The sequence below is a fragment of the Sturnira hondurensis genome, unplaced genomic scaffold, assembly GCF_014824575.4.
Source record: "Sturnira hondurensis isolate 20B ecotype Veracruz unplaced genomic scaffold, ASM1482457v3 Scaffold0025395, whole genome shotgun sequence".
Lineage (NCBI taxonomy): Eukaryota > Metazoa > Chordata > Mammalia > Chiroptera > Phyllostomidae > Sturnira > Sturnira hondurensis.
In genome coordinates this window covers 886,493-910,194 of record NW_028098026.1, presented here as the reverse complement: position 1 = coordinate 910,194, position 23,702 = coordinate 886,493, and the positions used below count along the sequence as shown (strand labels likewise).

Sequence of the window (23,702 nt, the reverse complement as noted above, 5' to 3'; positions counted from 1 at the left end):
TCATTGACTTCATCGCCTCTCCTTGGCTCATGGGGCCTCAGGGACTCTGAGGGGCCTGTGAGTGGTGAGAGGAAAGTAGGGGTTAGGGTGGCGGGAGAGAAGAAAGACAAATAGAGACTTATGGGGAGGGAGAGAGAAACTCAGAGAAAGAGCTTCTGCCTTAGGGAGAAAGAGATAGAAAGACAGGAGGAGGGAGAGTGGCAGGGACTTGGGGCAGGGAGGGAGAAAGAAAGACAGAAAGGGAAAGAGAGAGGGAAACACAGACTCATGGGAGGAGAAAAAATCAGAGACAGATGGCAAAAGAGAGACAAAGAAAAAAGCAAGAGACAGAAACATGGGGAGAAGGACCCCCATAGAGAGAAAGCCACAGGCAGATGCAGGAGACACGCAGTGGGGGTTGTAGAAGCCAGAGACAGACGACATGGAACGACCCCGCGGATCCTCGTCCGGGCTCCCCTGCTCTTCATGGGGTTGCTGACCACAGGTGAGTGGGATTGTGGCTTTGTGACCTAGTGTTAAGAGACCCTCATTTCCCACTCACATTCTCCAGACAGACCCTCTGCCCTCTCCTGCTGACTTTTCTGTATCCCCAGGCCTGGCCCAGTTGCAGATTCCTGCCTCAACCTCCAGAGGTTTCTGGGCTCTGCCTGAAAACTTGACAGTGGTGGAGGGGGCTGCTGCCGAGCTTCTGTGTGGGGTCAGTGCCCCTGGCAGCACAGTGCAATGGGCCAAAGATGGACTACTCCTAGGCCCTGATCCTAGGATCCCTGGCTTCCCACGGTACCACCTGGCAGGAGACCCTAATAAAGGTAAGGTGTCAGACCCTGAGCCCCTGAGCCACCAGGAGAAGCTGACAGTGGCCCTGACCTTCAGTCCTATCTGCAGGTGAATTCCACCTGCACATTGAAGCATGTGACCTCAGTGACGATGCAGAGTATGAGTGCCAGGTCAGCCGCTCAGAGACAGGGCTGGAGCTCGTGTCCCCCAGAGTTATCCTCTCCATTCTGGGTATGAGTCTATCCGTCTGGCCCTCTCCTACCTACCACAGGACCTAGGAATCCAAGCTGCTAGCCTCTCCTTCCTAAGATCTAGGGTGCAGAACTCATTTCGTAAGCAATGAAGTCCTCATATCCTTGTCAGTAGTGACCACTTACTCCAGACCCTTTCTCACCAGTGCCCCCCAAGATGCTTCAGATGACCCCTGAGGCAGGGAGCACAGTCACATGGGTAGCTGGGCAGAAGTACGAGGTCAGCTGTATATCTGGGGATGCCAAGCCAGCACCGGACATCACCTTCCTTCAAAGTGAGTGTGGACGAACTGCTGGGAGCAGCGTGAGACCCCTGGCGTTGGTAGGGGGGTATCCTTGCCCCATGCCCTCCTAGGGGCCTCAGAAAATATGACATTCCTGAGATGAAGACACAGGCTTGGGGAGATGTTGATGCCAGCAAGGGGTCTGGTGGATGGCGAAGCATCCAGGGAGATGCACCAAGGAGATCACAGGAGCACTGGTCTGGGGCTCAGTCATGTGGGCTGCGGCTCCAGAAAGAGATGTGTGTCATCGTCAGTGCAAAAATGAGAAACTGAGCAAGGAGTGTGGGCGATATACCTAGCAAGGATGGGAGGGGAGGCGAGAAGCCCAGGAACCAGCTCTGAGTGCTCTGGGATTCGGGGGAACCGGAATGTGTGGAGGGAACAGGGCTAGTACTTTCCTCCCAGAGCCAGGCGGGAGGGGGCAGTATACCCATCCTGATGACTTCTAGGCCACGATCCCCAGGTTCTACCTTGGGGAAAACCTGGCATCCCTTCTGTCCTCTTGTTACCCCAAGGTGGACAAATAATTTCCGACATTACCGCTAATGTGAACGAAGGGTCCTGGGAGAAACTCTTCACCACAGAGGCCACAGCAAGGTATGGGAGTTGGGATGCCCTAACTTCAGCCTGACCCCCAAATTTCTTCATGAACACCCCATATTCCAGGGATTCAAGCATGAAACTTCGGTTAGGTATGACTATCAGGGTCCCTGACTTCACTCTGACATTGTCTCCACCCTGACAATCCGAAACTTCTTCCTGGGAACCCCAGTTCCAGAGTATCAAGTATGAAGATTTTGGCCATGCATGGGGCCCTGGGACCACAATTCTCATTCCTAATCCCCCGCATCCTTTCCATGGAACTCCAGATCCTAGAAGAAATCAGCATGGAGACTTAGACCAGAGGTGGGGACTTCCTCTCCCTAACTCTCCAAATTTCCAATAATAACTCTGACTCTAGAACCCCAACTTCCCACCCAGAGTAACACCACAGAGCTCGGATAATGGGCAGTTACTGGTCTGTGAGGGGTCCAGCCCAGCTTTGGACACCCCTATCAAGGCCTCAGTCACCATGAATGTTCTGTGTAAGTGGGAAACTGAGGGAGCTGTGGGCACTGGGGACAGGGATGGGGGAATTGGGGGTCCTGGGGGTGCACAGGGATTATAAATGGTTCTGGTTCTCAAAAAGAAACATGAGGGTTCAAAGGCATACTGTAGAGCCTGAAAAGAATGGATGGGCTCCCCAGACCCGCTGAGGGACTCCTGCTCTCCAGTCCCCCCAGGCCCCCCTGTGATTGAGTGGCCAGGCCTGGACGAGGGGCACGTGCGGGCAGGGCAGAGCTTGGAGCTGCAGTGCACGGCCCGAGGAGGAAATCCACCAGCCACACTGCAGTGGCTGAAGGTGAAGACAGAAGCATACATGAGGGTGGGGAGAGGGGTGGGGGCTGAGAGCTGGCCCTGAGATGGTCCAGGCCTGTTACTCTCTCCAGAATGGCCAGCCCATGCCCACAGCGTGGGGCACAGAGCATGCTCAGGCAGTGGCCAGAAGCATGCTAGTGATGATCGTGCGGCCGGAAGACCATGGGACGAGGCTCAGCTGTGAGGCCCACAACAGCGTATCTGAAGGGATCCAGGAACGTGGGATCACACTACAGGTGACCTGTGAGTCTTGGTACCAGCTGCCCACCTGTCAGTCCATGTACCAGAGAGCCATCTGTCTGTGCCCCCAAATCCTGCCTGTCTAATGCAAAATACCTCACCGTCTGTCCCCAGGTTCCCCGTCTATCTGGGCTGGTCTGTGTGGCATCCAGCCCAGCTTAGTGTCTCTCCTCTGCCCGTTATCTCTCAGTTCCCCCCAGTGCCATTACTATCCTGGGATCTGCATCCCAATCTGAGAACAAGAATGTGACGCTGTCCTGCATTACCAAGTCCAGTCGCCCACGGGTCCTGCTGCGATGGTGGCTGGGCTGGCGGCAGTTGCTGCCCACAGAGGACACCGTCATGGATGTGAGGCAGGGGCCAGGCTCCTGGGTGTGAGGGAGGAGGGAGTTGAAGGCATGGCTCTTAGATCTGAGAGAAAATGCCTTGGTTGTTGGGGGTCATGGACTGGGACCTGGACATCCTGGCTTTGACAGAGGAGGGGGTGGGAAGGCCTCATGCGTCCCTGCTGGGGCATGAAGTGGCCTCTGGTCCATGGATGAGGGTGCTCTAGTCCCTAGCCTGAAGGTCTCTCCTGCCAGGGCCTTCATGGTGGCTACGTCTCCATGTCCAACCTGACGTTCCTGGTACGACGGGAGGACAACGGTTTGACCCTCACCTGTGAGGCCTTTAGTGAGGCCTTCACCAAGGAGACCTTCAAAAAGTCACTAACCCTGAGTGTGAAATGTGAGGCCCTGTCCTCCCCCTGAGGGGTATCCCCTGCCTTAATAACCCCACCCTCAGTCTTCAACCCAGAGAGGAGAGTCACTCTTTCTGTCTCTCCCCACAGATCCTGCCCAGAAACTGTGGATCGAGGGGCCCCCAGAAGGGCAGCTGTTCCGGGCTGGGACCCGGGTGAGGCTGGTGTGTTTGGCTATTGGAGGCAACCCAGACCCCTCCCTCACCTGGTACAAGGTCAGTGCCAAGCAAGGGCTGTAGAATGGCCAAGAATGTGGGGGAAATGCTGAAGCCCTGTCTCTCCTGCAGAGTCTTCAGAAATCTTAGAAAAACCTGAATAAAAAAAATACTAAGGGTTTCAAGTTTTGTCCAAGAATTGGAAAAGACGCAAATGCCATAAGAATTAAGTGGAATCCTAGGAAAATCCTGGAAAATCAGTGAGAATCTTAGCTTAATTCCTTTAAATTAAAGAAATTCTGGAAATCACAATTGGGAATTCTAGAGAAAAGACAATTTCATTAAATGAAATTCTGCTGAAATCTTAGAATCCAGGTGAAATAGTGGAAATTTTAGGGAAAGACTGAGAATTCCAGGAACAAAGACAATGACAGGCAAAGACTAGAAATTTGGGGAAAGACTAGTAATTACACAGAGCATTGAAAGTTCATTAATTAGTATTAAATTGACTTCTTATTGAAATTGATTTGGAGGTAAGTAAACAAAATTCCGGTAAAATTCAAAGAAATTCTGACAGAATTCTGGACAGATCTTGGGAAGTTGGGGAGCTAGTGAAAATTCTGGGAGAGAAAGTAGAAATTATCAAGATGAAATGGAAGCCACTGTAATTGGATGGAATTCTGGGAAAATGCCAAAACTTTGAGCCTGAAAAAGGGTTCTAGTAAAAGATTAATGAGAAAATATTGGGAAAGGATTCAGAAATCTGTGAAAAGACAATTGAATTAAGGCAGGAGTGTCAAACTCATTTTCACCAGGGGCCACATCAGCCTCACGGTTGCCTTCAAAGGGCCAAATGTGATTTCAGGACTGTATACATGTAACTGCTCCTTAACTGGGGGCAAGGAGCTCGGCACTGCAGCTGGGTAGAAGCAAGGTGCCGAGCTAGATAAAACCAGGTGGAGGGCAGGATTCGGCCCACAGGCCTTGTGTTTGCCACATGTGAATTAAGGGAATGATCAAATGAAATCTTTGGGGCAAGTGAGAATTTTAATTTAAAAAAACCCCTAAGGATTGGAAAAAACGAAGGAATTCTTGGGAAGCCTTGGGAATTCCGAGGGAGTTTCCTGGAGTTTGGTATTCGGTAAATGTAACTGGAATGGATTTTGAGACATGGACCTGGGGGTCAGCAGAGGGCACCAACCATCTCAGGCCTCTGCAGAGCAGAGGGGAGGCGTGGAACTGGAGGACAGACGGATCCGAGAGCAAACCAGCAGGGTTGAGGGGGTCCAGGTTAGGCGGGAGAGATTCTGAGTTGGGAATAATGGCCAAGTCCAACCTCTTCCTCCGCCCTAGCAAGGTCCCCGCGGAAGGGGGCGTCTTTTCCTCATCACACAAAGGCTTTATCTTGGGCTGGTGGCTGCCAACCCAATCGAGGGGAAGGCAAGGCTACCCACGGTCCTCAAGTCAGTCTCGACCCTCAGGACTCGCGCCCGGTGACTGAGCCGCGGCTGCCTCAGGAGCCGCGGCGCGTGCAGCTAGGAAATCTGGAGAAGTCGGGCAGCATCGTCTCGCGTGAGCTGGTGCTGGTCACGAGTCCGTCGGACAACCAAGCCAAATTCACGTGCAAGGCGGGCCATCTCAGCGCGTCCATGCAGCTTGTGGTGCAGTGTGAGGGCTGGAATGACCCGGGGGAGCGGGCGGGCTTGGCGGAGGCTGGTACCTGAGCCAGTGCCGGTGGCGGGAACAGTGGGTGCTGCAGAACCAGGAGGGGCGCGCAGTCAGGGGACCCGGGGTTGGGCCGGGCCTGGGGTCAAGGCGTGGATCTCTTCTTCACCTCCGAACCTTACTCTTCTGACATGTTCTCGAAGTTCCCCCAACGAACTTGACCATCTTGGCCAACGTGTCAGTACTGCGCCCTGGGGATGCCTTGAACTTGACCTGTGTCAGCGTTAGCAGCAACCCTCCCGTCAATTTGTCCTGGGACAAGGAAGGAGAGAAGTGAGAGTGGAGTAGCCACCCCCGACCCTTGTTCTGGCCTTGCCCACTTACCCTCTGAGTCCCGCCCCACCCTGCCTGCTGTCCCGCCCAGTTTCCAACCCACTTCTGGCTCTGCTCCTGCCCCAGTGCCAGCTGTGACATGATCCCACCACCCCCTGCCCTGTCCGCAGGCTGGAAGGCATAACCTTGCCACCCCGGAGCGCTCCATTCAAAGGTTCTGCTGCCACCAGAAGTGTCCTTCTGAGAATATCATCTGGGGACCACGGCCACCGTGTGACATGTCGTGCCCACAGCACCGGGCTCCGGGAAACTGTCAGCGCCTTCTACCGACTCCACGTGCTGTGTATGTGCCGTGGCCGGGAACCCCTCTTGATTCCCTCCTGACCCTGTATCATTCGGGTCTTCACCTTGACCCTGTCCTTGACCTCCATCCTAAACCTTAAAACTTTCCTGAACTTTATCCTGACCCAGCCTTGCACCAACTCCTATCTTGCCCAAACCCCATCTTGCCTTTGTCCTCTATCCTAACCCCTGATCATGACTCATTCTGAACACTCTCTCCATCCTTAACCTGACTCAGGCCTCTACCCCTTTCCTAAACTGGGTCCTAACCACCATCCTGAACTTAACCTCCAAACTCAATTCTTTACTTAGTTGTTCCTTGCCCATAACCTTGAATCTAGTTGCAACCTGGATTTTCACTCTAGATGTACCTGTGCCTGATCTCCAATTCGTCCCCATTCCCAACCTTAACACCAATCTTGACTCCCAATGACGCCCCTTCCCAGACCCTCCAGAGTTCCTCGGGGAGCAGGTTCTTGTGGTGACTGCAGTGGAGCAGGGTGAAGCACTGCTGCCCGTCTCGGTGTCCGCCAACCCAGCCCCAGAGGCCTTCAACTGGACCTTCCGTGGCTACCGCCTCAGCCCAGGTGCGGGAAAGGGCATGGAGAGGGGTGCAGATCTTTGGAAAGGGAGGTCTGGTAAGCTCCTCACCTTGACCTCCCCTAGCTGGCGGGCCCCGGCATCGCATCCTATCCAGTGGAGCTCTGCAGCTGTGGAATGTGACCCGTGCTGATGATGGCCTCTATCAGCTGCACTGCCAGAACTCAGAGGGCACTGCTGAAGCTCTAGTGCGGCTGGATGTACACTGTGAGCCCCTCATCACCCTAGGAAACTAGGCAGCTCTGGGAGCCCCACCCACCATGGAAACCATATCCACCCAGGAACCTTGCCAGCTGTGGAGTCTCCTTACTGTGGTAGCTCTGCCCACCCAGCGATATTCACCTGTCCTGGAAGCCTCTCACTCTGGGAGCCCCAGCTATAATGAAACCCGACCCACTTTGTCTCTACTGCCTGCTAGGATGCTCCTATGTGGAATCTGCCCAGACAGGGGACCCACCTACATGGGAGTTACTCCCATCGAGTTCATTGTGCAAGTCCCACCTCCAAACAATTCTGGAAGTCCACCTGGCCTTGTCACCACAGAAGCAGAGTAAAGGATAGGGACAGCCTCACTAAGCCTGAGAACTACTCCAAGTGCTCCATATGTTCCCCATAAAGGGCAGACGGTCATGCCCATAACTTCCCTGGACACCTCTAAGATATCTCACCCGCCTGGGATCCTCTCCCACCATGGCCTGTCTGGTCCAAGTGCCTTTCTCAAGCCCCTGTCTCTTCCCCCAGATGCTCCCACCATCCGAGCTCTCCAGGACCCAACTGAGGTGAATATTGGGGGTTCTGTAGACATAGTCTGTACTGTTGATGCCAAGCCCATCCTTCCAGGGATGTTCAACTGGGAGAGACTGGTGAGGATACAACATTGGATAAGTGGAGGTGGGGCTGGGCAATGTGGTTTCCTACCTATCAACTCTTTGAGACAGAGGGTCACATCTATATGACTCTATATACTTGTCAGGGCATTCCCCAAGAACTAACTGTTGAATGGCAGATGAATGGATGGATGAATGGATAGATAACCAGGTGAGTAGGTGGGCCGGTGGATAGATGTGCAGATTGATAGGTAAATGGGTAGATGAATAGGTAGATGAATGAATGAGTAGATGGAATAATTATTAGATAAACAAATGGACAAGTGAATGAAGATAAATAGCCATGAATGGCTAGATGGGTGATTGAATGAGAGAAATGAGTAGATAAATTAATTAGATTAGAAAGTAAACGGATGGATTATGGATGAATGGATGGAGAGATAAAAAGATGGATGAATCAATAAACAGATGCACGTACTCATGAATGTGTGCATGTATGAATGGTTAGGGCAGAAGGATAGAAGGATGAAAGGGCAAATAGATGAATGGGTATAAGAAAGAAAAATGGTTGGTTGAATAAATGGATGAATGAATGAATGAATGGATGGATGGAGAGAGAGGTAGATGGATGGGTAGATAAGTAGATTAATAGGTGGATGGTTAAATAGATGAACAGATATGTCAATAAATGGCTTCATGAAAGAATGGTTGGATAAGTGGATGGATGGATGACAGGGAGAATTTTGGTTTTGCTAGCTCTATAAGGGGTGATTGTGGCTAGGAGAATGAGGCTACATAAGGGACCCATTTCGGGGGATAATGGAACTGGGGCAAGACTGAGGGCCATCGCCCTGAGCCTTGGACACCCAGGGAGAAGAAAAGGACGACTGGAGCCTGGATGACATGGAGCAGCTGTCAAAGGGATCCACAGGGCGTCTTCGGATTCACCATGCCCAGCTGGCTCAGGCAGGTGCTTACCAGTGCATCGTAGACAATGGGGTGGCACCTCCAGCCCGAGGGCTGGTCCGTCTTGTCGTCAGATGTGAGTAACACACATACATACCCCTGGGTTGGAGTCTTGCCAGTAAATCTACAATTCTCATGTTCTTCCAAATACCTCATGCTGACCTCCTAGTGCCCTCCCAGTTGCTCCCCAGGTAGAACACCCCACTCCTCTAACTAAGGTGGCTGCTGCTGGAGACAGCACCACTTCTGCCACACTCCACTGTCGTGCTCGAGGGGTACCCAACGTTGTCTTCACTTGGACTAAAAATGGGGTCCCTCTGGATCTCCAGGATCCCAGGTGAGCCCAGGCCCAGCCACCAGTCACCACCTCTGTTCCCCGAGTCCCAGTCCCCCTCCCTGAATCATTGCCACACCTCTTTTCCAGGTACACAGAGCACACATACCACCAGGGTGGAGTCCATAGCAGTCTTCTGACAATTGCCAACGTTTCTGCAGCCCAGGATTATGCCCTCTTCACATGCATAGCCACGAACCTCCTTGGCTCAGACCATACCAACATTCAACTCGTCAGCATCAGTATGGTGGGAGGGGGCTTGGAGGGTTTGGGGAGGGCGTTCCCTGGTTTAAGCCCCAAGTCTCTAGTTGGCTACCTACTGGCAGTGTTCCTGAAACCTTAGAAGTGTTTATGAGTAAGGATGGAGTTTTTGCCTGGCCTAGAAATTCTAATGGAGGCTGCAGGGGAACTCACAACAAATGAAAAAAGGAAGGGGAACTTACTGGCTCAAGTAACTTAAAAATAGATTTCAGGAGTCACTGAATCTAGGTTTCGTTGTCATCAGAACTCTGTCTATCAGGTTAGCTTTTTGTGTGTTGGCTTTATTCTAAGGCTTCTCATAGTGGGCTGTTGGACTTCCTGGGGAAAATTGAATTTTATCTCCTCCTAGCAGTGGTATGAAAGTGCTAGAATTAAGATTTATTGGCTCTATTGGCTCCCAGCCCTGAACCAAACATGTGGTCAGGGAAAGAGCAGAGCCTCTTCTGTAAGAAGCATGTGGACTGAAGATGTGGGCAAATGTTTCTCCAGTGGCTACTCAGAGTTCTGTAACCAGAAGAAATTAATGAAATGGATGTGAGATAAGCACAAAAATATACTTCAAGAATGAATACATATGTGAAGTATGGTTGATGATCTAGTCATTCAGGCACATGTACAGAATGGGTGAGAAGTGTGAGTCACCGGATGAGCACATTCTCAGCCCAGGAAGAAAACCACATTCTTCCTTCTTGTTTCAGCTCTTATGTGTAAATAAGTGTCCTTTTTGAGGTCTATTTTGTACATATATTTTGTGCTGTTTGTCTGTGGTTTTGTTATTTTTTAAAAGATTTTATTTCTTTATCTTTAGAGGGGAAGGGAAGGAGAGAAGGAGAGAAATATCAATGTAGGGTTGCTTCTCTCGTGAGTCCCCTGCTGGGAACTGGCCTGCAACCCTGGCATGTGCCCTGACTGGGAATCGAACCGCGATCGTGTGGTTCGCAGGCCCGTGCTCAATCCACTGAGCTACACCAGCCAGGGCGTGTGGTTTTGTTATTTTAAATGGCCTCCAAGCATAGTGCTGAAATGCTGTCTGGTGTTCCTAAGTGCAGGAAGGCTGTGATGTGCCATATGGAGAAAATGCCTCTGTTGGAAAAGCTTCATCCAGACATGAGTTAGAGCTGTTGACTATGACTTAAATGTTAGTAAATCAACAAGATATACTAAATAAGGAGTTTTTCGACAGAAAAGCACATGAAACAAGATCATGTAGTGGTAATGTCATACAAATGTTGTGACTAGAATCTTAGAAACCTAACTCTGCATTTCCCCTAGAAGCAATGGTTTGGTATTTGCTAATTCAGTGTTCACAATAACTTTATTGAACATAACCACCATGAATAATAAGAATTGACATTTTAAAAAAAAGAATTGACATTTAAAATCATTCTCAGGAACAATCTGGAAAGAATCTGCCAGAACCCCTTTGTATCCTCTGACTACTTTTCCCATCCTTTTCCTTAAAGGCCGCCCTGATCCTCCATCTGGGATAAAGGTCGTGAGCATGACCCCATACTCAGTGGGGCTGGAGTGGAAGCCTGGCTTTGACGGGGGTTTGCCACAGACATTCCGAATCAGGTGGGTCCCTATTAAGGCAGGAAAGGGTGGCAGCCAACAAGGCTGGGGCACCCCCTTGAGTGACTGAGCTCCTTCTCATGCAGGTATGAGGCTCTGGAGACCCCGGGGTTCCTCTACATGGATGTCCTACCACCCCAGGCCACCACCTTCACACTGACTGGACTGCAGCCTTCTACACGATACAGGGTCTGGCTGCTGGCCAGTAATGCCCTGGGGGACAGTGGACTAGCAGACAAAGGATCCCATATCTCTGTAACCACCCCAGGTGGGAAGGGATAGTCTTGGGCAGGTTGCAGAGTTCCTCAGAGGACTTAAAAGGTGCTACAGTGAAGTCAGTACTAGTATACCCCTTTTACAGATGAAGAAACTGAGGCTCACAGAGACCGAACATGTTGTCCAAGGTCACACAGCTGGAAGGAGGTAGAGATGAGACCGAAACCCAGGCAGATGATCTCCAGAGACTAGGTTTTATTCACCAAAATACACCGTCTGAATGCAATGAACGATACAAGGAAATTTAAAAAAGAGTTTGAATTAAATAAAAATGAAAACATAAAAATTATGGGGACAGCTAAAGCAGTGCTTAGCAGAAAATTTATAGTATTAAATGCTCACATTAGATTTTTAATGAGATTTTATTTATTTTAGAGAGAGAGAGACAGAGAGAGAGAGAGAGAGATAAACAGCAACATAAGAGAGGAACATCTATTGGTTGTGTCTTGTGTGTGCCCCAGCCAGAGACCAACCCTGCAACCCAGTCATGTGCCCTGACCAAAATGGAACAAGCAACCATTGCTTTGCAGAATAACAGCCAACTGGGCCACACCAGTAAGAGCTTAGGTTTTTTTCTTTAAAAGGCCTCAAATTGACACTGAGAGTTTCCAGCTTAAGAAACTGGAAAAAGAAGAGCAAGTTAAACACAAAGGAAATAGGAGGAAGGAAATAACAAAAGTAAGAATAGAAATTGGTGAATTCAGAAACAGAAAAACTAGGGAAAAATTAAGGAAACAAAAAGTCATTCCTTTTCAAGGATCAATAACATTTACAGAGTTAAGGCAAAAAAGAGAGAAGACACAAGTTAAACAATATCAGGAGTGAAGGAGGAGACATTACATTAAGGGGATAATAAGGAAGTATTATGAACAAATTTAGCCTAATAAATTTGTCATCTTTGATGAAATGGACAAGTTCTTTAAATACAACTGAGAGCATTTTGCGTCTGACAGGCCAATCAATAGTGTAGTGGCTATAATCACACAGAGCCTTCAGACAAGTCTGGGTTGAAGTTCCAGCTCTGCTGAATCCTAGTCATGAGACCTCAGGCCAATTACTTTACCTCTCTGAGCCTCAGTTAAACTTCCATGAGCCACAGTTTCTAAAAAATAAGGTGTGCCTTATTTTTGTAAATGTAAGGTCTAGCTCAGGCATTTGTGAGGATTAAATGAATTCATATATCTAAAGTGCTCAGAACAGAGCTCTGTACAAAGTAAGTGCTATGTAAATACTAATTTTTAAGAAATGCCCCCTGCTCACTTTTATTAACTTCGTCCCATGAAAGCACCCTCTTTTTGTCTTTCCTTTTCTGGCAGAGCAGCCTTTTACCCATGGAAGTAAGGACACTTCCTCATCTCAACAATATTCCCTTCTCTCCCTGCTCCCCCCGGATCTGAGCCTTCCCTTTAAGAACTAAAGCATAAAATATTGCACTCACCTCCCTTGCTCTGGAACTTATACCTCCATGAAGGGATTCTGAGAGCAAGCACCTTTTTAAGTTAACCTGAAAAATTGACAATTCAGGTTAAAAAACACTTGCATACTATAAAGCACTCATCAACATGTCATTATTATTATTATAGATATTAGAATGACTATTAATAGTATTTCCATTTTTATCAGCAATTTACAGCTCTTCTTGAATTATGTCTGAGAAGCCGTAAACTAGTTTTCATGAGTCTCAGAATGAGATGCAAAGCTTAATAAAAGACTGAGAAGTATTTAAGGTTTGTCCTAGATTTTTAATGTTAATTCACAATTTCTTATCCACTCCCCAGATCTAGACCAGTCTCCTGAAGATCCTGACTACCAGCTGCCCACAGAGCAGCCTGCAGGCAAGTCCTCAATTCCCGGAAAACCCCTTTCTCCCCTGAGACTAGAACTTTCTTGTTTCTAAGCATGTCTCCTCTGCCTCATGAACCCAGTCCCTGAAGACTTAGCTCTGTTCTGCAGGCCCTAACCCATTTCCTTCATTCTTCCTATTGCCTGGATATGACACATTTCCTCTCTTTTTAACATAGTTTAATTCTGAAAGAATTAGCTGATTTCATGCTCCATGCAGAGCCTGTATCAGTTGGCTTTTGCTGCATAACAAACTACCCTAAACATTGGCACTTATAGCAATATTATTTCTCATAACTCTGAGTCTGGGCTACAGTCAGTTGGGATCTCAGCTAGGACTGGTTGGTCCAAGATAACCTCCTCTTCACATGTCTGACAATATGGCTCTTGATTGGGACAATGAAGATAGCTGGGCCACATGTCTCTCCTTGGCTTGTTCATATGGAGGTGGTCACAGGAGTCCCAAGAGCAGCAAGAGAGGGCAAGCTATGATTTATAAGCATCTTTCAAGCTTATGATTCTGTCACATTTGCTATTGTCTCTGTGGCTAAGGCAAGTGACATATCTCAACTCCAAGTCAGTGTGGAAGGGGACTGACTACTCAGGAGTATGACTAGAGAGAGAAAATTATGACCATTTCGCAAACAATCACCTTTTAGAGCCTAAGAAGTTTGCAAATGACAGAAATTTGGCTGTTCACGGCAAGAAAGGGAATTGACTGGCTCATGAAATTAAAAATTCTAAGTATGGCTGGATTCAGGTACTTGAAAATTTCACCAAGGACCTATCTTTCACCCTCTCTCAACTTTGCTTTCTTCTGTGATGGCTTCCTTCTCAGGTTCTTTCATCAAGGGTACAAAGAAGTCTCACATATACCTCTAGCTTTCATTCTACTTCTTAGCAGTCTGCAGAGGAATATCCAAAATGTTCTAGCAAAAATCCACCTTGGGTCAAACGCTGGTCTCTAAACCAATTACTATGAGAAAATGCTGTTTTTGGCTAGGCTGGGCCCATGTGTCCTCCATGAGTCCTGCAGAGCCATACAGACTGAAAGTGGGGAAGTGGCTGTTTTATCAAAGGAAAGTGAGTGCTGTTAGCAAAAGATGGGGAATGAATACTGAACTGACATATACTTAGAGGCACTTAGTCTCAGGGATATAGCAAAGATGTTGTCTGGGATGTAGGTTTGTGCAAAGAAGTCATTTTTTGAGATGGAGTTAGAAGGGTGAATGCAACTCAAGAAGAAAGGACATTCAAGGACAGACACTTGACTATTTCAAGGCTTAAGGGTGTAGGTTTGCCTCAGTGATTCTGGAAACAGTGTGGTTAGTTTGTATGGCTGGAGGGTCTAATACCAAAGTCTATGGTTGATGGGCAAGGCTGGAGACATTGGAAGAGGCCAGATCATAGGTCCTGAATACCCAGCTAAGGAGCTGAAACTCATGCCTGAGTTTCTACATGTGTCTCAGGCAAAGGTAGGACCCTCTATCAGTGGCTTGACTTGAGAAAGGAGCCTACCTGCCCTGAGGTGGCAAGGGGTGGACATAAAATCCCCTGTTAATTTTCTTCCCTGACCTATGAAGAGGGGTTTTCCCTGGTCATGGATAGACTTTCTGAGAGAACCCTGCTCTGGGCCTAGAGCCAGTTGTTTTGAGCTTACTGAGGGGGCTACCTTTCATCCTCAGGCTTCTCGGACCTGCCCCTGATGCCTATGCTATTCGCTGTTGGGGGTCTTCTGCTGCTTTCTAATGCCTCCTGTGTTGGGGTATTCCTCTGGAAGCGGAGACTGAAGCATCTTGCTGAGGGTGAGGAGCCTTATTCTGCTGGGATTGAGGTCCAGAGGTGATGGGGAGCACTGTGGCCACTGTATGTTGAAGGTCTCCCAGGGCCAGGTGGGCTTGGGGCAGTCTCTGACCCCTTTTTTCCCACTTCCCCCAGGCATCTCAGAGAAGACAAAGACAGAGTAAGTGGGTATATTTTCTATAAGAAAGGCTCTGAGGGAAGAGGTTTGGGGCTGAGGATCAATACCCAACTGCCCTCAATACCTCCATCCTCAAAGCTCAAAGGAGGACCAAATCAGGAATGACTATGAAGAAAGCCAGTGGACTGAAGACCTGGACAACCGAAGCTCCACGGTGAGTGAGGGTACTCCAGACAGTCTCACTGACAAGGAACTGACAATGATTAAAATTCTGTTAGCTTCAGGTTAATCATTGACCTTTCCGCTGGGGGGGTGGGGGTTTTGACAGGTTAGCACAAAAGATATGGAGCCCTATTATCACTCCATGAAGGATTTCATCCCCCAGCTACCGTCAACACTGGAGGAGGTATCCTGTCCCAGAGGTGAGTTGTGACTACATCAGAACTCCCCAACTCATAGACACCCCTGATATCTGGACTGGGTGCCCTGATCATCCCTCCTTTCCACTCCAACCTCAGGTTTCACAGGTCTTGAAGAGGAGAATATGGTCTTTCCTGGGCACTTATATGATGAGGTGGGAAGACTGAACACCGCATCTGGAACCTGGGGACCCCTCTACGATGAAGTACAGTTGGTGAGGAGATTTGTATCTGCAGAAGTCTTTCCTGGCCAGTGCCAGAAACCCACATCCTACTGTGTATATTAGGGTGAGCTAGCTGCTATAACAAACCAGGTATTTGTTATAGACCTGGCCACAAACCAGTAACCTAAAGAACACAGTCTATTTACTTTTCTCTCATAGTATTCAGAGGTGAGTGTCCCTAATATAGGTGGTTATTACAGAATACAATTTTTTCCATCGCAGTTCTCTGCTATCCCCTAGCACATTGTCCAAGTTTGCATGGATGGGCCATTTCACTGGGGTTTCAACCAATGGAAGGGGTAAAAAGAGAGTAATGCAGGAACAATCCTGCCTTGTGGTTCAGGCCCAGAAATGACACACTCTACTCATTTCCCTGGCAAAAACATGGTCACATGGCCACATCTAACTGCAAAGGAGGCTGGGAAATGTAGTCTAGTTGGGAGCTATATGCCTCACTACAGTTAGATTACTGTGGAAGAAAAAAGATATGCATTTTATTAGATAGTTAGCCATCTCCATTACCCAGAGAAAATATTTTTGTCTTGTTCAATTGAAAAGTCAAAGTGTAGAATTGTCTTTATCCACACAACTGGATGAAGAATTTCCTCCTTAAAGATGCCCCCCCAAAATCTAGGTTTGTATTCTATTAGTTGGGAAGCTTCAAAGAAAGAGAATGCCTCTTTTCCAATAGTTCCAAAGTCCCAATGCTGACACTGATCTAGCTCAGGTCACATACTCATCACTAAACTGCTGAGGCAGGGAATGGAATATGCTAATTAGACAGGTCTGGATTACTGCCCACTCATGGCATCAGGGAGTAAGGACCAGCCCCACTCAAGCCACTGGATTGAGAGTGGGAGAGGGTCAGAGAGCCCAGAGAGAAATGAACATAGTAGCAGGATAGGTAAAAACAATAGACAAGTACTTTGATCATCAATTAACCCCCACCAACTGCCCCACAGTAAGGAAAGGGAGGCAGACTATCTGACTTTTGGTGTAGCCTTGGCTAACACTGGCACACCTGGGCCAAAGAATTCCATCTCTAACATTGTGCCAGATGGGGCACTGTTCTCCCTATCAGGGTGGACATAAGGAGTGTAAAATGTTGTCCATGGTGCTGAACCACACGTGCCCTTTAAAGCAGAGATACATGCTGCACATTTTTTCTGTAAAGAACCAAATGGTTGGACTTCCGGCCAAGATGGAGGCATAGGTAGACACACTGTGCCACCTCGCACAACCAAAATAAGGACAAAACTATTTAGAAACAAAATAACACTCAGAACTGACAGAAAATTGAACTGTATGGAAGTCAGACAACCAAGGAGATAAAATACACACATTCATCCAGAATGATAAACCAGATGAAATTGGGGATCCAGACAAACTGAGCAACCCAGGACCCTAGCACATGGGAATAAAGCCTCAAAACACCTATTGAAAACACCTGTGGGGGTTGAGGCTGCAGAAGAAACTCCCAGCCTCACAAAGAGAGTTCATTGGAGAGACCCACAGAGTTCTAGAATGTACACAAGCCCACCTACCCGGGAATCAGCACCAGAAAGGCCCAGTTTGCTTGGGGGGAAACAGCAGAGGGGACTGAGATCCTACAGAGAGTGGAGCAAGCGCCATTGTTCCTTCTTGGACCCCACCCCCACACACAGTGTCCATACCCAGGGACTGGGTTGACCCACCCTGGTGAGCACCTAAGGCTCCGCCCCTTACTATGTATCAGGTGTGACCAAACCAAAAAAATGGCCCAAACAAAAGAACACATCAAAGCTCTACAAGTACGTAAATACAACTAAGCGATGAACAGATAGTCAGCCTATCAGATGCACAGTTCAAAGTACTGGTGATCAGTGATCAGGATGCTCACAGAATTGGTTGAATTTGGTCACAAATTATATGGAAAAATGAAGGCTATACTAAGTGAAATAAAGGAAAATGCACAGGGAACCAATAGTGATGTAAAGAAAACTGGAACTCAAATCAATGGATTGGACCAGAAGGAAGAGAAACAACCAAACAGAAAGGAACAAAACAACAATAATTCAAAAACACGAGGAGAGGCTTAGGAACCTCCAGGACATCTTTAAATATTCCATCGTCTGAATTATAAGGGTACCAGAAGGGGAAGAGGAAGAGCAACAAGTGCAAAAGTTATTTGAGCAAATAATGAAGAACTTCCCCAATCTGGCAAAGGAAATAGACTTCCAGGAAGTCCAGGAAGCTCAGAGAGTCCCAAAGAAGTTGGACCCAAGGAGAAACACACCAAGGCACATCATAATTACATTACCCAATGTAATTATGTAATGTAATTTTGTAATTACATTACAAATTAAGCAGAGAATCCTAGAAGCAGCAAGAGATAAGGGGACAGTCACCTACAAAGGAGTTCCCATCAGACTGTCAGCTGATTTCTCAAAAGAGAGCTTGCAGGCAAGAAGGAGCTGGAAAGAAGTATTCCAAGTCTTGAAAGGCAAGGATCTACACCCAAGATTACTCTATCCAGCAAAGCTGTCATTTAGAATGGAAGGGCAGGTAAAATGCTTCCCAGATAAGGTTAATTTAAAGGAGTTCATCATCACCAAGCCCTTATTTTATGAAATGTTAGAGGGACTATCTAAGAAAAAGAAAATAAAAAACACGTATAGTAAAATGATAGCAATCTCACAATTACTAACAGCTACACCTAAAACAAAAACAGAAACAAACTAAGTGAACAACTAGAACAGGAACAGAACCACAGAAATGCAGATCACATGGAGGCTTAGCAACAGGGAAGTGAGAGGAGGAGAGAGGGGGGAAAGGTACAGAGAATAAGTAGCATAGATGGTAGGTAGAAAATAGACAGGGGGAGGGCAAGAGTAGTATGGGAAATGTAGTAGCTAAGGAACTTGAGACACGTGGACATAAAGGGGGGAATGTGGGTGGAAGAGGGTGTGCACGGTGGAGGGGAATGAAGGGGGGAATGGGACAACTGTAATAGCGTAATCAATAAAATATATTAAAAATAAAAAAAGAACCAGGTAGTAGATATTTTGGGCTTTCTAGTATATATTTTGCAGGAGATACTGTCTTCAAAACTACTAAACTTTATCACTGTAATGTAAAAGCAGCCATAGACAATACATAGGCAGATGAATGTGGCTAAATTTTAATAAAACTTTTTTTGAACACTGAAATTTGAATGTCATATATTACAAATATTATTCTTCTTTTGATACTTTCCTTGCAATTAAAAAAATGTGAAAACATTATCATGTTTTGGACAGTACAAAAACAAGCTGCAGGCCATATTTAGCCCATGGTAAATCTGCTGTAAAATTTCCTGACCTGAAACAACTATTTTTTCCCAAACTTAGTGCAAGACATGTCCCCAGTAAGGACCACCCTACACAGATTTTTCTCTTTCTTTTTTAAAAAGATTTTATTTATTTATCCTTAGAGGGGAAGGGAAGGAGAGAAGGAGAGGAGAGAAATATCAATGTATGGTTGCCTCTCGTGAGTCCCCTGCTGGGAACTGGCCTGCAACCCAGGCATGTGCCCTGACTGGGAATCGAACCGTGATCATGGTGCTCACAGGCCCGCGCTCAATCCATTGAGCTACACCAGCCAGGACTATTATCTTTTTTGATAAGGAAATGTTTTGGCTATTCATAGGACTAACAGAATCATGACTCACTTCCACAATTTCCATAGCTGACATCATGGACTTTTAAAAGTTTCATATATCTGACATTTAAATACTTTTTCTGACAGAAATTCATGAGATTTCTTGAGCTTGCTTAAAAATAATCCTGTTAGTGGGGATAGAGGATGAAATATAAAGCTAGATAAATCAAGACTGACTGAGAGTTGGTATTATTGAAGCTAAGTAATGGGTACATGGGGGTTGTGATAAGAGTTCATTATAATCACTCCCTTCTTTCTTAAAATATATTTTATTGATTGTTTTATCACAGTTGTCCCACTTTTCCCTCTCCTTTATTTCCTTCCACCTTGCACCCCACCCTTCCACCAGCATCTCCCCACATTAGTTCATGTCCATGGATCATACATACAACTTCTTTGGCTTCTCCATTTCCCATACCATTCTTAACCTTCCCCTGTCTATTTTGTATCTACCATTTATGCTTCTTATTCCCTGTACATTTTCTCCCATTCTCCTCCTTCCCCCTCCACACTGATAACCCTTCATGTGATCTCCATTTCTTTGATTCTGTTCTTGTTCTAGTAGTTTGCTTAGTTTGTTTTTGGTTTTGTTTATGTTTTTTTTTTAAGTTCAGATGTTGATAGTTTTGAGTTTATAATTTTACTGTTCATATTTTTATCTTCTTTTTCTTAGATAAGTCCCTTTAACATTTCATATAATAAAGGCTTGGTGATGATGAACTCCTTTAAATTAACCTTATCTTGGAAGCATTTTACCTGCCCTTTCATTCTAAATGACAGCTTTGCTGGATAGAGTAATCTTGGATATAGGTCCTTGCCTTTCATGGCTTGGAATACTTCTTTCCAGCCCCTTCTTGACTGTAAGGTTTCTTTTGAGAAATCAGCTGACAGTCTTATGGAAACTCCTTTGTAGGTAACTGTCTCCTTTCCTCCTGCTGCTTTTAAGATTCTCTCCTTATTTTAATCTTGGGTAGTGTTGGGTAAAAATTGGGATGTTCCTTGGTGTGTTTTTCCTTGGGCCCAACTTCTTTGGGAGTCACTAAGCTTCCTAGACTTCCTGGAAGTTTATTTCCTTTGCTAGATTGGGGAAGTTCTCCTCCATTATTTTTTCAAATAAGTTTTCCATTTCTTGCTCTTCCTCTTCCCCTTCTGGCACCCCTATAATTAGGATGTTGGAATGTTTAAAGATGTCCTGGGGGTTCCTAAGCCTCTCCTCATTGTTTTTGAATTCTCGATTCTTCATTCTGTTCTGGTTGACTATTTATTTCTTCCTTCTGGTCCAAATCATTGATTTGAGTCCCAATTTCCTTCTCATCATTGTTGGTCCCCTTTACATTTTCCTTATTCCACTTTGCATAGCCTTCACTTCTTCCTCTATTTTGTGACCATACTCAACCATTTCTATGAGCATCCTGATTACCAGTATTTTGAACTATGCATCTGGTAGGTTAGCTATCTCTTCATCACTTAGTTCTATTTTTAGAACTTTGATCTGTTCTTTCATGTGGGCTATATTTTTTGTCTTGATGTGCCTGTTACATTATAAGGGACAAAGCCTTAGGTAATTTCTAGGGTGGGGCAACCCATGTTGGCTTCATTATGATGCAGTATGTGGGGAAGGGCTCTGAAAGGGAACAATGCCACTTGCTTGGCTCTTGGCTGGATTTTAGTCACTTCCCTTGCTACCCACAAGCAAGTTGGGCTCTCCGTGGGAATCAAGTGCTGATTCCTGGGTGGGTGGGTTTGTTTATATTCTAGAACCCTGTGGGTCTTTCCAATGAATCCTCCTGTGAAACTGGGAGTTTCTCCTGCTGCCACAACCTCCATAGTTTTTACAGTCAACAGTCAAAGATTTTTGAGGCTTTATTTTCCTGCACTGGAACCCTGGGTTGCACAGTCTGTCTTGCTCCCCAGTTGTTCTTCCTGGTTTATTTGCACACAAATGTGGAATCACCCCATCCACCAGCCACCACCTCACCTGCCCAGTTCTCCAGTCACTAACTTGCTGTGAGTACTCTCTGCCCTGGCTGCCTGTCTCCACCCCTCCTACCAGTCTCTGGGTGAATATTTCTTCTTTAACTCCTTGGTTGTTGGACTTCTATACAGTTTGATTTTCTGGCAGGTGTTAGAAACAAAAACAAAAACATTTTTTTGTTTTTAAATGTGTTGTCTTTCTTTTGGTTTTTCGAGGAGGCAAAGTGTATCTACCTATGCCTCCATCTTGGCCAGAAGTCTCTATTCTTTTCATATATTGGAATTTATCCCCATAATCTGATGGTGAAACTTTTTTTCTTTGGAAAGATGAGTATGAATATGTATACCCTATAGCTGTGAAGATGACTCACAAGGCATCTCTTTACGGTTCTAACTCCACCTTTGTCTGACAGGACCCCGGTGACCTCCGCTGGCCTGAGGATGAATATGAGAATACAAAAGGAATCTATGATCAGGTAGCAGGAGACTTGGACCCCATGGAAATGGATTCTCTACCCTTTGAGCTGAGAGGACATCTGGTGTAACAGGCTTCTCAACACTCTTTTCCTACACCTGCAGGATATAACGTTTTGGTGGTCCTTTTCATTCCAGTCTGGGATGAGCTTGTTAAATGAGCTCTGAAAGACACAAAAGGACTGGACTTTTTCAGGAAAGGACATGGGGATATGTGTGTTAGTGACAAAAAAGGATTCAACAGGTGTCAAAGTATAAACCAGCCTCCTCCTTGGGCCAGCTTTAGAAACTAAACTTCTCCAAAGGGACACAACAAATTGTAAAAGACATTTTAACAATAAAAAGTTATTCTGAGGGTTTTAATGCTTTTTCAGAAATAAGAAAAGATATATTAAGAACTTAGCTCATTTAGAGTTTAACTACATCTGAAATAGCTAGTAATAAGTGAAATTTGTGGACTGTTGTTGTATCCTACTTGTTTTATTATTATTTTCCAGTTATCTAAAATATTATGTATAAACTATGACACACATGTGAACATAGACACTATAAAATAAAATAGACTATCACAACAAGTTAAACACAAAAGAATACATATTGTGTGATTTCACTTACAGAAATTCTAAAATAGGAGAAGTTAATCTATGGTGAGCAGATCAGTGGTTGTCTGGGGCGGTGAAAAGGAAATTGACTGTAAAAGGCAATGGGGGAATGCTTTTTGATGGGGTCATAAAGACGTTCCATAGCCCTGGCTGGCGTAGCTCAGTGGATTGAGCACGGGCCTGTGAACCAGACGATCGCGGTTCGATTCCCAGTCAGGGCACATGCCTGGGTTGCAGGACGGTTCCTTGCAGGCTAACTACCAGCAGGGGACGCACAAAAGGCAACCATACATTGATGTTTCTCTCCCTCTTTCCTTCCCCTCTAAAAATAAATAAATAAATAAAATCTAAAAAAAAAAAAAGACGTTCCATAGCATAAGTGTGGTGGTAGTTACAAGTGTGTATAGATTTGTCAAAGTTCATTAAACTATACAATTAAGATGACCGCATTTGTGGTACATACCTCAATACCTCAGTACTTCAATAAAGGTGACTTTATAAACAGGCTCCACAGTAAAGCAGCACAGGAACATAAATTTTACTCTTTATATTGAATAGCAGAAAAAGATAACTGAGATATCTGTTTCCATGGAGGACAGATAAAATCTTTCTTTAGGGGGTCTCCACTCCTACTTTATTAATAATATCATCAAAACTGCCCTGGCCAGTGTGGCTCGGTTGGAGTGTCATCCCTTAACTGAAGAATTGTGGATTTGATTCCGGATCAGGTTGTGGGTTTGGTCCCCTGTCCAGGTGCATACCGAAGGCAACCAATTGATGCTTCTCTCTTGCATTAATGTTTCTCTATCTCCCTTCCCGTCTCTCTCTAAAAAGCAATAAGAAAATGTCGTCAAGTGAAGAATAATAATGATAAAAATAGTAGTAATAATAAAAATAATAAATAGCAAAACTCTTTGTTCAAATGCTTGTCCATGTATTATTTTCATCACTACAAACTTAAAATAGATTTACACCATAGCACTTGAATCAAATAATTTCCATTTAATTTAGAAAAGTGATTCCATTCTGCTCTGGCTGGTGTGGCTCAGTGGAATGAGTGCTGGCCTGCAGACCAAAGGGTTGCTGGTTTGATTCCCACTCAGGGCACATGCCTGGGTTGCAGGCCAGGTCCCCAGTAGGAGGTTTGTGAGAGTCAACCACACACTGATGTTTCTCTCCCTCTCTTTTCCCCTCCCTTCCCCTCTCTAAAAATAAATAAATAGAATCTTTTAAAAAATTATTCCATTTCTTCCCTGGCTGGTGTAGCTCAGGGGACTGAGCGTGGGCCTACAAATCAAGAGTTGCTGGTTCAGTTCCCTGTCAGGGCACATGCTGCGGTTGCAGGCCAAGTCCCCAGTAGAGGACATGAGAAGCAACCACAAACACACACTGATGTTCCTCTTCCTCTCTCTCTCTCTCCCCCTCCTCCTCTAAAAATTAATAAATAAATAAAATATTTTAAAAATTATTTCATTTCCAAGAGTAGAATTTTTCTCATTGTGCATTTTTCCTTTTCTAAGAAGAAAT

At 46.0% G+C, this 23,702-nt stretch overlaps 1 protein-coding gene across 4 annotated transcripts; it reads left to right on the top strand.

The window, feature by feature from the left end:
• Positions 1-376: 376 nt before the first annotated feature.
• On the top strand, positions 377-22,088 carry NPHS1 (NPHS1 adhesion molecule, nephrin). Of its 4 annotated transcripts, none has more exons than XM_037039687.1 (29): positions 377-484; positions 594-809; positions 886-1,008; positions 1,175-1,303; positions 1,828-1,909; positions 2,294-2,397; positions 2,587-2,714; positions 2,803-2,974; positions 3,162-3,319; positions 3,553-3,697; positions 3,801-3,925; positions 5,347-5,533; positions 5,734-5,863; positions 6,034-6,206; positions 6,652-6,792; positions 6,872-7,012; positions 7,547-7,668; positions 8,503-8,674; positions 8,779-8,935; positions 9,023-9,174; positions 10,657-10,768; positions 10,852-11,033; positions 12,820-12,876; positions 14,569-14,688; positions 14,822-14,846; positions 14,943-15,018; positions 15,133-15,226; positions 15,323-15,378; positions 21,513-22,088. In XM_037039687.1, exons 1-29 carry the CDS (start codon positions 466-468, stop codon positions 21,642-21,644), a joined length of 3,630 nt encoding a protein of 1,209 aa, XP_036895582.1. In that variant the 5' UTR covers positions 377-465; the 3' UTR covers positions 21,645-22,088. The 4 variants fall into 4 exon arrangements, with proteins under 4 accessions (XP_036895582.1, XP_036895581.1, XP_036895584.1 ...); XM_037039686.1 differs by having other exon boundaries at positions 15,323-15,511; positions 21,513-21,593; XM_037039689.1 differs by lacking the exons at positions 594-809; positions 886-1,008 and having other exon boundaries at positions 15,323-15,438.
• Positions 22,089-23,702: the final 1,614 nt, after the last annotated feature.

Coding starts and splice junctions, on each gene's coding strand:
- NPHS1 (XM_037039687.1), top strand. Junction 1,910..2,293: donor ACCACAGAGGCCACAGCAAG/GTATGGGAGTTG, acceptor CTTCCCACCCAG/AGTAACACCACAGAGCTCGG. Junction 5,534..5,733: donor CATGCAGCTTGTGGTGCAGT/GTGAGGGCTGGA, acceptor ATGTTCTCGAAG/TTCCCCCAACGAACTTGACC.